This window comes from Microcebus murinus, chromosome 10 (genome assembly GCF_040939455.1).
Source record: "Microcebus murinus isolate Inina chromosome 10, M.murinus_Inina_mat1.0, whole genome shotgun sequence".
Taxonomy (NCBI): domain Eukaryota; kingdom Metazoa; phylum Chordata; class Mammalia; order Primates; family Cheirogaleidae; genus Microcebus; species Microcebus murinus.
The window spans coordinates 65842786-65858803 of NC_134113.1; the positions used below are offsets into that span (position 1 = coordinate 65842786).

At 33.9% G+C, this 16018-nt stretch overlaps 1 protein-coding gene across 4 annotated transcripts in view; it reads left to right on the forward strand.

Annotated features, from left to right (window-relative positions):
* MON2 (MON2 regulator of endosome-to-Golgi trafficking) overlaps nucleotides 1–16018 on the forward strand; it is a 106146-nt gene that overhangs the window by 52144 nt on the left and 37984 nt on the right. For all 4 annotated transcript variants that reach the window (XM_012782366.2, XM_012782368.2, XM_076007455.1 and 1 more), the window contains exons 20-24: nucleotides 3919–4020; nucleotides 5132–5242; nucleotides 6883–7058; nucleotides 9975–10137; nucleotides 14918–15211. In XM_012782366.2, the coding sequence (XP_012637820.1) occupies nucleotides 3919–4020; nucleotides 5132–5242; nucleotides 6883–7058; nucleotides 9975–10137; nucleotides 14918–15211 (846 nt within the window). The remainder of the gene's footprint in view (nucleotides 1–3918; nucleotides 4021–5131; nucleotides 5243–6882; nucleotides 7059–9974; nucleotides 10138–14917; nucleotides 15212–16018) is intronic.

The window sequence follows — 16018 nt, forward strand, 5'->3', positions numbered from 1 at the left end:
TTCTTTCTGAAGGTAATGATTCTCCTTACCTTAAAATTTAAAATTTTCTTTGCTAATTGGTTAAATGACTAGAATAGTACTTTTGAATATTGACATTCAAGAACATTTCTTGGCCAGGCATGGTGGCATGCACCTGTAGTCCCAGCTACTTGGGAGGTTGAGGTGGGAGTATGACTTTGGTCCAGGAGTTTGAGACCAGATTGGCCAACATAGCAAGACCCTATCTCTAAGAACAAAAGGGAAAATAAAAAATGTATTTAAAAAAATTCTATATTACTAAAAATATTTTCAATTATATTTGGCAAGCGCAGGGATTTTTTTTATTTATAACTTAGAAATAATTACTTAAAAATGCTTCTACATTTTAAAATGAATAAATATTGTTTGACCATTTACAAATATAGACAATAACCCAGAACATGATTTAAAAGTTGTAAATTATTTAACATCTTATGATAGAGTCCAAAATTCTGTTTCTGCCTAGGCCTTAATTATAATTCTGTGTACTGTGCCTTGTCATCTTGGCTTATGTGACTCGTTTAAAGATTGGTGAAGGCCGGGCACAGTGGCTCACGCCTATAATCCTAGCACTATGGTAGGCCGAGGCGGCGGATTGCTCGAGGCCAGGAGTTTGAAACCAGCCTGAGCAAGAGCAAGACCCCATCTCTACTATAAATAGAAAGAAATTAATTGGCCAACTAATATATATAGAAAAGAAAATTAGCCAGGCATGGTGGCTCATGCCTGTAGTCCCAGCTACTTGGGAGGCTGAGGCAGGATGATTGCTTGAGCCCAGGAGTTTGAGGTTGCTGTGAGCTAGGCTGACACCACGGCACTCACTCTAGCCTGGGCAACAAAGCGAGACTCTGTCTCAAAAAAAATAAAATTTAATTTAAAATAAATAAAGATTGGTGAAGGTCTTATTAGAGCATACTTTTATATAGTATAGTACATAGATAATTAAATAAACATGCAGGTGTTTGAAAATATAAATTATAGTTTGCTGTAAATCAAGGCAAGGATGATATAAAACACTGAAGCAATCAATTTCTTAATATCTTGAATAATCCTACATCTTTGAGATAATTCTTAACATAAGACTATATTTTTAATAGTGTGTCTTAATGAAATCTAAGTGAACTTACATGGTAATGTCTTGAGAATTTATGTATTGTACTCATTCATCAAGCAGAGTATGCTTACTATGTTCATGATACTCTGCTAGGAGATATAAAGGAAATATGAGGTTTCTAAATTCAAAGAGCATATAAACTACCTGGCTCATGGTTAAGTGACAGTTAAGATGGCATGACAGTCTAAATAAATAGTATAGATATTAAATAATATGAGACTTATTCTCTGAATTTTTGGTTCCTTATTACATAAGATGTTTTTAGTACATATTTCTATTAAGATGAATTAAGATTAATCAAGATGAAATAGTGTGATTGGAGCTGGATATTGAAGGAATGGTAGGAATTTGATATGAAAGGGCAGGTTCATGGAAATCAAAAGAGAAATATGTTATAAGAAATCATAATTAATGAGAAAAAATAGAAGATTTGGTGATTAATAGTTGTTAACCTTGAAGAACATAATTTCATGAGACTGGTAGGAGGAAGTGTGATATTTAAGGAAGGCATGGAGGAAACAAATGTTAAGAAAATGGATACAATGAATGAAATGGAGATAATTTCTTTGAGAATTAATTCATGTATCTCCATTTTAGGATTTAATTTTATAAAATGAAGTAGTAAATATGGAATGGGAATAAAAGTTTATAAAAATATTCAAGTATTAGCTTTATAAAAGTATTCAATGTAAACTTTATAAAGACATTTTAGATTGAAACTATAAAGGTTTTATTCAGTTGTGCCTTTATAAAAATTATTATAAATATGCAGATATTAAAATAAGTAGAAATTTTTCTACATTATTAAAAAAATGAATTTATCATTGTCAGCTGTTCTAAGTGAGTTAAGTATTCTATTCTTTGTATATGTTGTGAATGGTATTGAGTCCTTGAATTGACTCTCTACTGTTATTGGTGTACAGAAATGCTTCTGATTTGTGTACGTTGATTTTGTAACCTGAGACTTTGCCGACTTTGTTTATCAATTCCAGGAGTCTCTTGGTGGAGTGAAGTCTTTGGGGTTTTCTAGATATAAGATCCCATCATCAACAAAAAGCAATAATTTGACCACCTCTTTCCTGATTTGGATACTCTTTATTTCCTTTGCTTGCCTGATTGCTCTGGCTAGGACTTCCAGCACTATGTTGAGTAGAAGTGGTGACAGTGGGCACCCTTGTCTTATTCCAGTTCACAGAGAGAATGCTTTCAACTTTTCACTGTTCAGTATGATGTTGGCTATGGGTTTGTCATATATGGCTTTAATAATTTTGAGATATATTCCTTCTATGCCTGGTTTGTTGAAGGTTTTTATCACAAAATGGTGCTGAATTTTGTCAGATTCCTTTCTGCATCTATTGAGATGATTTGTATGGTCGTTGTGTTTGTTTCTGTATGTGGTAAATCACAGTTATTGATTTATATATGTTGACCCATCCTTGCATCTGTGGGATGAAGCCCACTTGGTCATAGTGGGTTATTTTTTGATGTGCTGTTGAATTTGGTTTGCTAGTATTTTATTGAGGATTTTTGCATCTATATTCATAAGGCATATTGGTCTGTAGTTTTCTTTTTGTTGTTGTTGTGTCTTTTCCTGGCTTTGGTATCCACGTGATACTGGCTTCATAGAATGAGTTGGGTAGGATTCCCTCCTTCTTGAATTTATGGAATTTCTGCAGTATGGTTAGTAGCTCTTTTTTGTAGGTCTGGTAAAATTCAACTGTGAATCCATCTGGTCTAGGGCTTTTTTATTGGAAGATTATTGCTGCTTCAATCTTACTGCTTGTTATTGCTCTGTTCAAATTTCTATTTCTTCCTGATTGAGTCTTGAGAGTTTGTTTTCAGGAATGTGTCCATTTCTCTGTGTTTTTGAGTTTATGTACATAGAGATTTTCATAGTATTCATAGTGATGTTTTGCATTTCTGTGGTATCAGATGTAATATCTCCTTTTGCATTTCTGATCAAGCTTATTTGGGTCCTTTTTCTTCTATTCCTGATTAATTGAGGAAGAGATCTGTTAATTTTGTTTATCTTTTCAAAGAATCAATATTTTGTTTCATTAATTCTTTGTATTTTTTTTGTTTTCCATTTCATTTAGTTCTGCTCTGAGTTTTGTTATTTCTTTTTGTCTGCTGGTTTTAAGTTTGATTTGCTCTTTTCTAGTTTCTTGAAATGTGTTGTTAGATTGTTAATTTGTGATCTTTCTGCCTTTTTGATATAGGCAGTTAAGGCTATGAATTTTCCCCTTAGGACTGCTTTTGCTGAATCCCATAGATTTTGATACTTGTGTCTCCTTTGTCATTCAGTTCGAGGAATCTTTTTATTTCCATCTTAATTTCAATATTGACCTAATAATCATACAGCAGCAGGATGTTTAATTTCATGACTTTGTGTAGAATTGATCCTTTCTATTTTTTTAATACCTAACTGACATTCTCACATAAATAAAGCCTGGACATTTCAAAACTTTGCTGATAAGAACACTTCTTTTCTTCTGATTGGAAGACTAGCCATTCTGTGTGTCTAGTATAATTTTTGGATTTGTACCCTTTCCCTATTAAAGCATTCTCTTCCTAACCAACTTTTCCAATTAGGAGCTATTCTGGATACGTAAGGGTGGCAGGAAGACTTGTTTCATGTTAACTGAGGTTTTTACCATATTTATTGTTAAGTTTATACTAATTGTATTTTATTTTCATTCCTGCTTTTTAGAATAATTATTTTATTTTTAGTGAAAGTACTCAATATTCTCTTTATAATATCAAAATGCAATATGTTTTCTCCCTAGGAACCATCTCTTTTTGCTGTTGCCAAATTGTTAGAAACTGGTCTAGTTAATATGCACCGAATAGAAATTTTATGGAGACCTCTAACTGGCCATCTACTTGAGGTAAACTCTCTTTCTTAAAATTATATTTGATTTTTTAATAAAGACATGCACATTAAACTAATGATTCTGTATAACTTAAAAAATCAGCATTAACTGTTTTCCCCTTTCCTGACCCTCTACTTAAGCCTGTATGTTTTATCAAGAATTAAAGTTAAAAAAAAAAAAGGATTAAAGTTGTATAGTAATTGGTTTGGTGAAGGTATAGATTGCTTTTATTGGCTGAAAATGGGTGAAATTTTAAAGTGAGAAATATCCATGAAATGAACTGTTAGCTTGGGACTCCTTTCTTTTACTATACAGTCTTTTAGTCCACCTCAGTTTCAGGTAGTTCTTCAGGGCAAGTGGGGCTGAAAGTAGTAAATACTATTCATTTATGGTCTTTGCTATGATTGTGAAATAGCTTTCTACAAAGGGGAAAACGTATTTGATATCACTAATTATAGATAGTGCTGTGGAATTTTATTGGAATTCACATTCTCCTATATTCAAGTTGGGGTGATTCTTAATAATTAGCTGCTGCTTAATAACCGATTGCTTCTATCAGTACATAATGTTTGTGTATAGTTTAGGTTTAGGTTACTATGAGTTATTTTATGTTATTTTAGAAACTTGAGAAAGGCATTATTCTTAGTAAGAAAAACTGATGTATGTGAGCTTTTTTTCCATTTTATTGGGATTATTTTTGTGAATGATTAAAGGATATATGCATATTTCATTATTGGACAGTGTGATCAAATGGCAACAAATAGTTTTTTTAATTTTAGTACATTATTATGAGGGTAAATTTAATGAAGAACTTCATCAGCTTACTATTTTACTCTGATGACATACTTTTATGAAATCCTTTCTTTTCTATAACTTGTTTTGGTTTCATCTTTTTTCTTCTGTCTTTCTACTGCTTCCTCTTGCCCTTATTCAGAAGGTAAGCTTACATACATTTTAGATATAATTTTTCTTCCAACGCTTATTGAACATTTGATATAATTTTTAAAATATGAAAAAAACCAGAAAACATAATATTTTACTGTTTCTTTTCTCAAATTGATATGTGAATCATAGCTTAACTATGCAAATTAAATATTTAATTTTTGTTAAACGTGTATACCTTTAGGTATGCCAGCATCCAAACTCTAGAATGAGAGAATGGGGAGCAGAAGCTTTAACTTCACTTATTAAAGCAGGATTAACATTTAACCATGATCCTCCACTTTCACAAAACCAGGTAAAAAAAAAAAGAGAGAGAGCCCTTATCTCATTATTTTAGAAGAATGCTTAATATAAAATCCTCCCCCATATGTAGTTTTTTTCTTAATTTACCAAGTAGATGATATTCTCTAATAGTGGGGTTTTTAATGTGGGGTTTTACATGTAGATCCTGAATCAGTTACAGAAAGTATCAGATTATCTTCAAACACCTTATAAATGGCTCTGAACTAAGTTAAATTACCTAGAATTGGTCTCGCAGTCTGCGAGTTTCTTTCTTCATACAGTGCTAAGACATTGCTTTGAGGCCTCTTTTGCATTGGTCCTACCTGTGTGTGATTTTTTTTTTCCCTCTCACTACCCTTACATGGGGAGAAAACAAGTGGTGAAAGAAGCAACCACAAGGAAATAGATTTTTGTTTTTAAATAATTTTAAGTTATTTTATACTTCCAGAGTTTACTTTTGTCATGAATTCTTTGTCCTAACTGTGTGATTCATATATATCTTATACAGTTTTTTAAAAAGTCTACCAAAATTTCATTGTTTCAAGACTGAGTAGAAATTAGACATTTAATATTATATTAAATGTATTATAATTGTATTCTGCAGGTTTAGTTAACATAGGGTTAGAATACAATAATTATTGAGTGTAGCTCCTGGAATAGAATGATGAACAAGACAGAAAAGATCTTACAGAGCTTACATTTTAGTTATTTCATATTTTTTCCTACTCTAGTTTGAGCTTTTTTAAAAAAAAAAAAAAAAAGAAAACCTTTCCATTTATTTGAATATATTCAGTGTCCAGCTTAATACCTGGCACATAATGAGAGCTTAATAAATGTTTGTTCAGTCAGTGAACCAAGAAAATGAATCTCTTGGAGAGAAGAAAGTTTAAAATGAAGCAAGTGCTTTCAGATGCTGAAAGGAATAGAACAGAGTACCTTTTTTTTTTTTTTTTTTTTTAAGAGACAGGTCTTACTGTGTCACCCAGGCTGAAGTACAGTGGTACCATCATAGCTCACTGCATCCACAAACTCTTGGGCTTAAGTGATCCTCCTTGTGTCAGCCTCCTGAGTATCTAGGACTAGAGGGGCATGCCACCATGGCCGGGTAATTTTTTAATTTTTTTGTGGAGACAAGGTCTTGCTATGTTGCCCAGGCTGGTCTCCAACTCCTGGCTTCAGGCAATCCTCCTGCCTTGGCCTCACAAAGCACTGGAATTATAGGTGTAAGCCACCACACCTGGCTAGAGTGCTTTTCTTTTATCCTCCAACAAATTTTGTGATTTTATGTTATCTTTATTAATATCTACTATACTTATTCATTTTTAGGAATATTACAGTTTCTATTATTATATCACACTTGAGAATTTTAAATTTAAATGTCTTTTAAACTAAGGTAATTACTTTATCCATTTACTCCAAATCTAACAGAAGATTGAAGATTGTTTTTTTTCTCTTACTTGAAAATAGAGGGAGATGACAAAATAAACCTTTAATGGTTACTGTCAGAGAAATCATACTCAGTGTTTATTTTAGTAGAAAAATTTCTATTTACCATATTAGTCTGAGTGAGTAAATTTAAACTGAAAAAGCAATAGCAAAGCATTCGTGTCTTTGGGGCTTCTCTTCCTAATTAGTTTCTTGCCTCCTTTTCAGAGGCTGCAGTTGCTTTTATTGAACCCGTTAAAGGAGATGTCCAATATTAACCATCCAGATATTCGACTCAAGCAACTAGAATGTGTGCTGCAGATTCTGCAGAGTCAGGGAGACAGTCTTGGGCCTGGATGGCCATTAGTGCTTGGTGTCATGGGAGCAATTAGAAATGATCAAGGGTAAGTGTTTAAAAATTAACATTAAAAAATGGTAGAAGTAGAAAGGGAATCAGTCCATCCTCAAATCTTACAGTAGTGGTAATTTTTTATGTATCACCTTCCTGCTTAAGTCTAAGACCTATAATAGTTTTTCTTAACTCTACCCTCAAGCGGCTATAGGGAATTTTTAGAGATTACCTTTGTTTTGGAAGGATGGAAAAATTGCTGTTTGACATTTATACAAAAATGCAAGGTTCTTACCCATAAGGAAATAAATGAATCAATCTAACAAATTTTATGACATATCCAGAGATGGGTTTGATTTTGTTTTATTAAAATAAATATAGTTTTTGATAAGATGTCAAATAGTGTTTTAGAACTTAACCTTCATATATATATATATATATATATATGGAAATCTAAGATATAGCTTAAAACAACTTTTTCGTTAATTTCTTTATTAAACATTTCTTCTGTGTTTAGTGTATTCCAAATACTGTGCTTGCTAGTTATTCTGATTACACAGCTAACTACCTCTTGCCCTAGTAGTATAATCCTCGTAAGAAAGTGCAGTCATGTACTGCAATGATGTTTTAGTCAATGACAGACCACATATATGACAGTGGTCCTATACATTATAATATCTTTACTGTACTATGTTTATATGTATTTTGGTACATAAATACTTATTATCGTGTTACAGTTGCCTACAGTATTCAGTACAGTAACATGCTGCACAGGTTTGCAGCCAGAGGAGTATGCTATACTGTATAGCAAGGTGTGTAGTAGGCTATACCATTTTTGTTTGTGTAAGTACGCTTTATGGTGTTCACACAATGATGCATTTCTCAGGACATATCCCCAACCTTAAGTGATGCATAACTGTAGTTTGTTATGCCACAAAAGAAGAGGACTTCAGTGTTAGGGGGCAGAGCCAAAATTATGAAGGACCCTATATGCTTTTAAGCTATTTAGGTTTATCCTGAATACACTTGGGAGACATTTTAGAATTTTAAGCAGAGAAATGAGATGACCAGATGTGCATTTGACAGATATCACTGTGACAGCAGTGTGGAAAGGAGGCTGAGAAATGAGAAAGCCTGCACTTGCTCTCTAGAAATAAAAGGAGATGGGTTTGAGCTACTTAACAGATTGACTATAGAGGCAAAGGGAAAATAGCAATCAGAAATGACTCCCAGATTTCTGATTTAGGCAGTTTAGTGAATGGTGGTATCATTAGCTAAATAGGGAATGCAGAAAGAAGAGCATATTTGGAAGGAATGTATGGGCTTGTTTAATTTAGGGTAGAATATTGCAGTGGAGAGATTTAATAGCCATTGGATAACTTGTTTGCAATTCTACAAGACTCACACTATCTTGTTGGGATGACTAGTTTAGGAGTTTTAAATGATCAAGATGTTTGAGACTATTATGGAAAATTAATTATTCATAAATATTTGTAGTAATAAATTTCCTTAAATACTATAAAATACTGACATGATTTTTTTTTTTTTTTTTTTGAGACAGAGTCTCACTCTTGCCCGGACTAGAGTGCTGTGGCATCAGCCTAGCTCACAGCAACCTCAAACTCATGGGCTCAGGTGATCCTCCTGCCTCAGCCTCCCAAGTAGCTGGGACTACAGGCATACGCCACCATGCCCAGCTAATTTTTTCTATATGTTTTTAGTTGGCCAATTAATTTCTTTCTATTTTTAATAGAGACGGGTCTCACTCTTGCTCAGGCTGGTCTCGAACTCCTGAACTTGAGCGATCCTCCCGCCTCGGCCTCCCAGAGTGGTAGGATTATAGGAGTGAGCCACCGCGCCCCGCCAATACTGAGATGATTAAAGTGTGAAAAGAGGTCAGCTTAGATCAAGCTTAAGTTTCTTCCCCCTACCTAAAATGCAATGTATAAATAGGGCATTGTTATAAAGATGCAATGAATTAATACATGTAACATACTTAGAAAACATATGACATACTAAGCACTCAATAAGTATTAGTTATTATAATTGTCATTTTCTCTATTATTTTTTATAACCAGAACTTTTCTACAAAACCAAATACTTATTATTCTCTTCATTTGAAATTCAAAATTTACTCTTGGCCGGGTGTGGTGGCTCACGCCTGTAATCCTAGCACTCTGGGAGGCCAAGGCGGGCGGATTGTTCAAGGTCAGGAGTTCAAAACCAGCCTGAGACCCCATCTCCACTAATAATAGAAAGAAATTAATTGACCATCTAAAAATATATATACAAAAAATTAGCCAGGCATGGTGGCATATGCCTATAGTCCCAGCTGCTCAGGAGGCTGAGGCAGTAGGATCCCTTGAGCCCAGGAGATTGAGGTTGCTGTGAGCTAGGCTGACGCCATGGCACTCACTCTAGCCTGGACAACAAAGCAAGACTCTGTCTCAAAAAAAAAAAAATTTATTTATTCTTGTCTCACAGACAAGATATAGAATTTTATATTCCTTTGGAGATTTAAATAAGATATAGTATAAATATATACTATAGGGGAGCTATAGTTTTATTTATTGAGTGAAGAATGAAAGAGCTCATTTTCATTCATTGAATAAATTGTGTGTATTTACATATGCTAGGCACCCTGCTAGATATTGGGGATACAGTGCGGAAAAAGTAACTGTAGCCAATTTCCATTTCTCATTCATTGGCTAAGTTTTCTTTGGTTAGTTGTGCAAAATACAAATAGAAATAATATGGTATTGATACTTATTTTCTATTCCTTTTTTAATGTACTTTTTTATTTCTTAATACCTCTTTGATATTTATATAAATGTTGAAATACTATGTGATCTATATTAGAGAAGATTTTCTTCAAATTCTAAACATTTTGCTTGATTCAAATTATTGTAAAATATGGATTTTTGTATATTTATTTTAAATACATCAGTATACATTTCTTTTATGTTTTCAGAGAATCCTTGATAAGAACTGCATTCCAGTGTCTTCAGTTGGTTGTGACAGATTTTCTACCAACAATGCCTTGCACTTGCCTGCAAATAGTTGTAGATGTTGCAGGTAGCTTTGGTCTTCATAACCAAGAACTTAATATTAGTTTAACTTCAATAGGTTTATTGGTAAGTACCAATGCCTTTCTCTCTTATGATAATGTAATTTAAAAATCACTGTTATGAAGTTGGGAGTGAAAGTTAAGCAAACATGCATGTAGCTATATGGGAATTGTTCAGATGACTTTTAAGTACCAAACTTATATCTTGTATGAAGGATTAAATAACATCACTTAAGAAATCATGTATTAATAGCAGGATATTTGAAATAATTTTCATATATTGAGCTGAAGCTTGGCTTTTTACAAAGTTTGTCATGAGAGGATTTAATAAACAATAGTACACACAAGGGAAATATTCTGTTGACTTTAATGTGAAGGTTAATTGATTTGAAATACTACCTTAGGTAGTAGCATTTTTGTGTACTACTATTTAGTGAATAAGCCTTCTATAAAAGGCTTTACTGTTAATGTAGTCCTGTAGTCTATCAACACTGCTCTATTAGCTATTAGGAGATGTCATATGATAGTGAAAGAACCTAGGTTCTGGAAACAGGTATACATGTATTTTAATTCTGCTTCACTTTTGTTAATTATTAAATTATTGACCTATTGAGCCTTGTTTTATACATGCAGAATATAGAAATATAGGCATATTTTGGAGATATTGTGAGTTTGGTTCCAGACCACCACAATAAAGCAAATATTGCAATAAGTCACAATTTTTTGGTTTCCCAGTACATAGAAAAGTTACACTAATCTGTAGTCTATTTAGTGTCCTATAGTATTGTGTCTAAAAAGTATGTACATACCTTAATCAAAAAATAATCTATTGCCCAAAAATGCTTATCTGAATGTTCAGCGAGTCGTACTGTTTTGCTGGTGGATGGCCTTGCCTCAATGTTAATGGCTTCTGAATGATCAAGGTAGTGGTTGCTGAAGGTTAGGATGGCTATGGCAATTTAAAATGAGACAACAAGGATGCACAGATTGACTCTTCCTTTCACAAAAGATTTCTCTGTAGTAAGCAATGCTATTTGATAGCATTTACCCACAGTATAACTTCTTTCAAAATTGGAGTGAGTTCTCTGAAACCCTGTCTGTTGCTGCTTTATCAGCTAAGTTTATGGAATATTCTAAACCCTTTGTTGTTATTTCAACAATGTTCATAGCATATTCACCTGGAGAAGATTCCATTTCAAGAAACCACTTTCTTTGCTCATTCATAAGGAGCAACTCCTCATTCATTCAAGTTTTATTATGAGATCATCACAGTTCAGTCACATTTTCACTCTCTGCTTCTAATACTAGTTCTCTTGCTGTTTCTACCACATCTTTAGTTAATTCCTCCACTGAAGTCTTAAACCTCTGAAAGTCACTCCTGAGGGTTGGAATCAACTTCTAAATAACTGTTAATGTTGATATTTTGACCTTCTTCCATGAATCATAAATGTTCTGTGTGACATCTAGAATGGTGAATTCTTTCCGGAAGCTTTTCAATTTACTTTGCCAGATCCATCAGAGGAATCACTATCCATGGCAGCTGTAGCCTTACAGAATGTATTTCTTAAATACAAGACTTGGAAGCTGAAATTACTCCTTGATCCATGTGCTGCAGAATGGATGTTTTGTTAGCAGACATGAAAACAACATTAATGTCCTTGTATATCTCCATCAGAACTTTTGGATGACTAGGTGTAATGTCAATAAGCAGTAATATTTTGAAGGGAATCTGTTTTTCTGAGCAGTAAGTCTCAACAGTGGGCTTAAAATAGTCAGCAAACATGCTATAAACAGGTGTACTATCATCTATGCTTTGTTTTTTCCATTTATATAACACAGGCAGAGTAGAGTTAGTGTAATTCTTAAGGGCGCTAGGATTTTCAGAATGGCAAATGAGTATGGGCTTCAACTTAAAGTCACAAGTTGCATTAGCCACTAACAAGAGAATCAGCCTGTTCTTTGAAGCCAGGTATTGACTTCTCTTCTCTAGCTATGAAAGTCCTAGATGGTATCTTCTAATACAAGGCTGTTTTGTCTACATTGAAAATCTGTTGTTTAGTGTAGCCGCCTTCATCATTGATCTTAGCTATTAATAGATCTTCTGGATAACTTGCCGCAGCTTCTACATTAGCACTTGCTGCTTCACCTTCCACTTGTATGTTACAGCTTCTTTCCTTAAAACTCATGAACCAACGTCAGCTAGCCTCAAACTTTTCTTCTGCAGCTTCCTCACTTCTTTCAGCCTTCTTAGAATTGAAGAGGGTTAGGTCCTTGCTCTGATTAGGCTTTGGCTGCAGGGAGTATTGTGGCTAGTTTGATCTATCCAGACCACTCAAACTTTCTCCATATAAACAATAAGGCTGTTTCACTTTTTTATCATTTATGTGTTCAGCGGAGTAGCACTTTTAATTTCCCTCAAGAACTTTGCCTTTCCATTCACAACTTAGCTAACTGTTTGGCACAAGAAACGTAGCTTATGGCCTATCTCGGCTTTTGATGTGCTTTTTTTTCTTTACTAAGCTTAGTCATTCCTAGCTTTTGTTTTAAAGACAGAGGCATGTGACTCTTCCTTTCACTTGAACATTTAGAGGCCTTTGTAGGGTCATTAATTGGCCTGAGTTCGATATTGCTGTGTCTCAGGGATTAGGGAGGCCTGAAGAAAGGGAGAATGATAGGGGAATGGCCTTTCAATAGAATAGTCAGAACACATATATTTATTGATTAAGTTCATCATCTCCTATTGGTGTGATTTGTCTGCCCCCAAACAGTTACAGTGGTAACATCAAAGATCATTGATCACAGACCACCATAACAAATAAAATAATAATGAAGAAATTTGAAACATTGTGAGAATTACCAAAATGTGAGACATGAAGTGAGCACTTGCCATTGGAGAAATGGTGCTGATACAATAGACTTGCTCAACACAGAGCTGGCACAAACTTTCAATTTGTAAAAAGTGCAGTATCTATGAAGTGCAATAAAGTGAAGCACAGACTAGATGCAGTGGCTTATTTTGGGAGGCCAAGGTGGGAGGATTGCTTGAGCCAGGAGTTCAAGACCAGCCTGAACAAGAGTGAGACCTCCCATCTCTACAAAAAATAGAAATTAGCCAGGTGTTGTAGCGTGTGCCTATAGTTCCAGCTACTTGGGAGGCTGTGGAAGGGGAATTGTTCGAGCCCAAGAGTTTGAGGTTTCAGTGAACTATTATAACACCACTGCACTCTAGCCTGGGAGACAGATGAAGACCCTGTCTCAAAAAAAAAAAATAAAAAGGTGAAGTACAATAAAACAAGGTATGCCTGTAATAACATCTTAGTTAAGGTATTATTAATAGTAGAAATAAACATGCAGAGAGCTATTCCCAATACATATTTATTTAAAGTCAATTATTTAGAATCTTTTAAATGTACATTTTAACTCAGACATTTTGTAAAGTCAATCTTAAGTATTTCTACCAAGCTGGATAAGTTAATACATTTGGCCATTTGTATCCATTGGTTCTACATCTGTAGATTCAAACAACCACGGATGGAAAATGTTTTTAAAAAAGGTGGTTATGGCCAGGCATGGTGGCTCACACCTGTAATCCTAGCACTCTGGGAGGCCAAGGCAAGAGGATCACTCAAGGTCAGGAGTTCAAAACCAGCCTGAGCAAGAGCGAGACCCTGTCTCTACTAAAAATAGAAAGAAGTTAGCTGGACAACTAAAAATATATATAGAAAAAATTAGCCAGGCATGGTGGCACATGCCTGTAGTCCCAGCTACTTGGGAAACTGAGGCAGAAGGATTGCTTGAGCCCAGGAGTTTGAGGTTGCTGTGAGCTAGGCTGACGCCATGGCACTGTAGGCCGGGCAACAGAATGAGACAGTGTCTCAAAAAAAATTAATTAAAAAAAGATGGTTATGTTTATAGTGAACATGTATAGACTTATTTTTCTTGTTAATATTACCTAAATAATACAGCACAACAACTATTTGCATAGCATTTACATTGTATTAGGTATTACAAATAATCTAGACATTATTTAAAGTATATGGAAGGGTGTGTGTAGGTTATATGCACATACTACATAACTGTATATAAGGAACACGAGCATTCATGGATTTTAGTGTTTGTGGGGAGTCCTGGAACCAATTCTCCACAGATACCAAGGGAGAGCTGTATTTTAGTATTAAAAATATAATTGTGGAAAAAAACATAAGCATGTTGTGTATATGATTGCTCCCAAAGAGTGGTTGGTTAATTCAGTGTTGTTTAAATTACTGCTAGCTATCACCTCCTTTATTTTACATTTATGTTTACACTACTGTATCTTCTATATTTTTACCACTGGGATAATAATTAATTTCCATGCTGTACTGTGGTTGAGAATGAAATCATAAGGTACGTTTGGAGACAGTAATTGCTCTTTTCTTATATGAAATTATAAATGTATTATTAAATGATATTAAGGAATTGTTAACAATTATGTTAGGATGGTAACAATTATGGTTATGTTTTTTATAGTTAATTGTTATATCTAGGTGGTGGCTATATATAGTATTACGTATTGAAGCTCATTAGACTAATCTTGTTTCTTCTGTATGTTCTTGAAATTTTTCATGATAAAAAGCTAATGAGAAAAATTAATGTTAGCACAAGATTTTACCCCCACATTCTCCTGAAATAATATAGAGACATTGACAGAGGAAGAAATGTTTTCATTTAATTTGTTCTACTAGAACAGATTTTTGAAGTAACCTTTTCCGGGTTTTACTCTGAAAGGTAAAATAACCACGTTGCATATTTATGTGTTTAAAACAAAATCTGTGAATAAAGTGATATTTTTCTACTTTGCCTTTTAGTGGAATATTTCAGATTATTTTTTCCAAAGAGGGGAAACTATTGAAAAAGAATTAAATAAGGAAGAGGCAGCACAGCAAAAACAGGCAGAAGAGAAAGGAGTGGTTTTAAATCGGCCGTTTCATCCCGCACCACCATTTGACTGCTTGTGGTTATGCCTTTATGCAAAATTGGGTGAACTCTGTGTGGATCCCCGTCCTGCTGTCAGGAAGAGTGCAGGGCAAACTCTATTTTCTACAATTGGTGCACATGGAACTTTATTACAGCATTCAACGTGGCACACTGTTATTTGGAAGGTACTGTAAAATAGCTGGTGCTATCAGCTTTAAATTGAGACATACTTATGTACTTTTTCAGTTAAACTTTCAATTAAACTTGACTTTTAAAGGAAAATTTCCATGCATTTGTGTATCTGATAAAACAGAAAACACCCATATTTTAAATTGGACTTCACACAGAATAATTTAAATATTAAGGGCCTTATCTCTGTTTCAGTCTTCATCTCTTATGTCTGCCTCAATTTCTGCCTTTGCCCTTCTTTCTCTCTTTTTTGTTTCTGCTTTCCTAAATGGTAAACCAGGAGAGTTGCTGAACCACAAAGGGTAATCAGTCTCTTACAATAGAGTGGAAAGCTTTTTTTTTTTTAATTTCGAGGTCTACATATAATTCAGATGTAATCAAAAGAGAATTTTTATAAATAAAAGAATATCAACAGCAGTGAAATTTGTTTATAGATTCACCAAACAAACATAAACCTCCAAATGGTAAATTGTACATGTATAAACTATATAATTTCATCTTTTTTAATTTTTCCTCTTTTAAAACTTTCTTATAAAATTAACACTTATTAGTGAACATTCTCCCTTTGTTAAAAGTATCTTTTGTTCCACCTATTTCTTTTCTTTTCTTTTTGTAAGCCAGTCCAATTTAGCAGTGGATGGTTGAATACCTACTTTAGTGACACTAATGTTAATAATTTCTAATAACCCACTACCATCGAACCAGCCCACCTGTTTCATTTTAATAAAATTCTATATATAATTCTTTCACTTGCTTTTGTCAACTATTCAATTTAATAGATCTCAAAAATGTCTTCTTAAAAA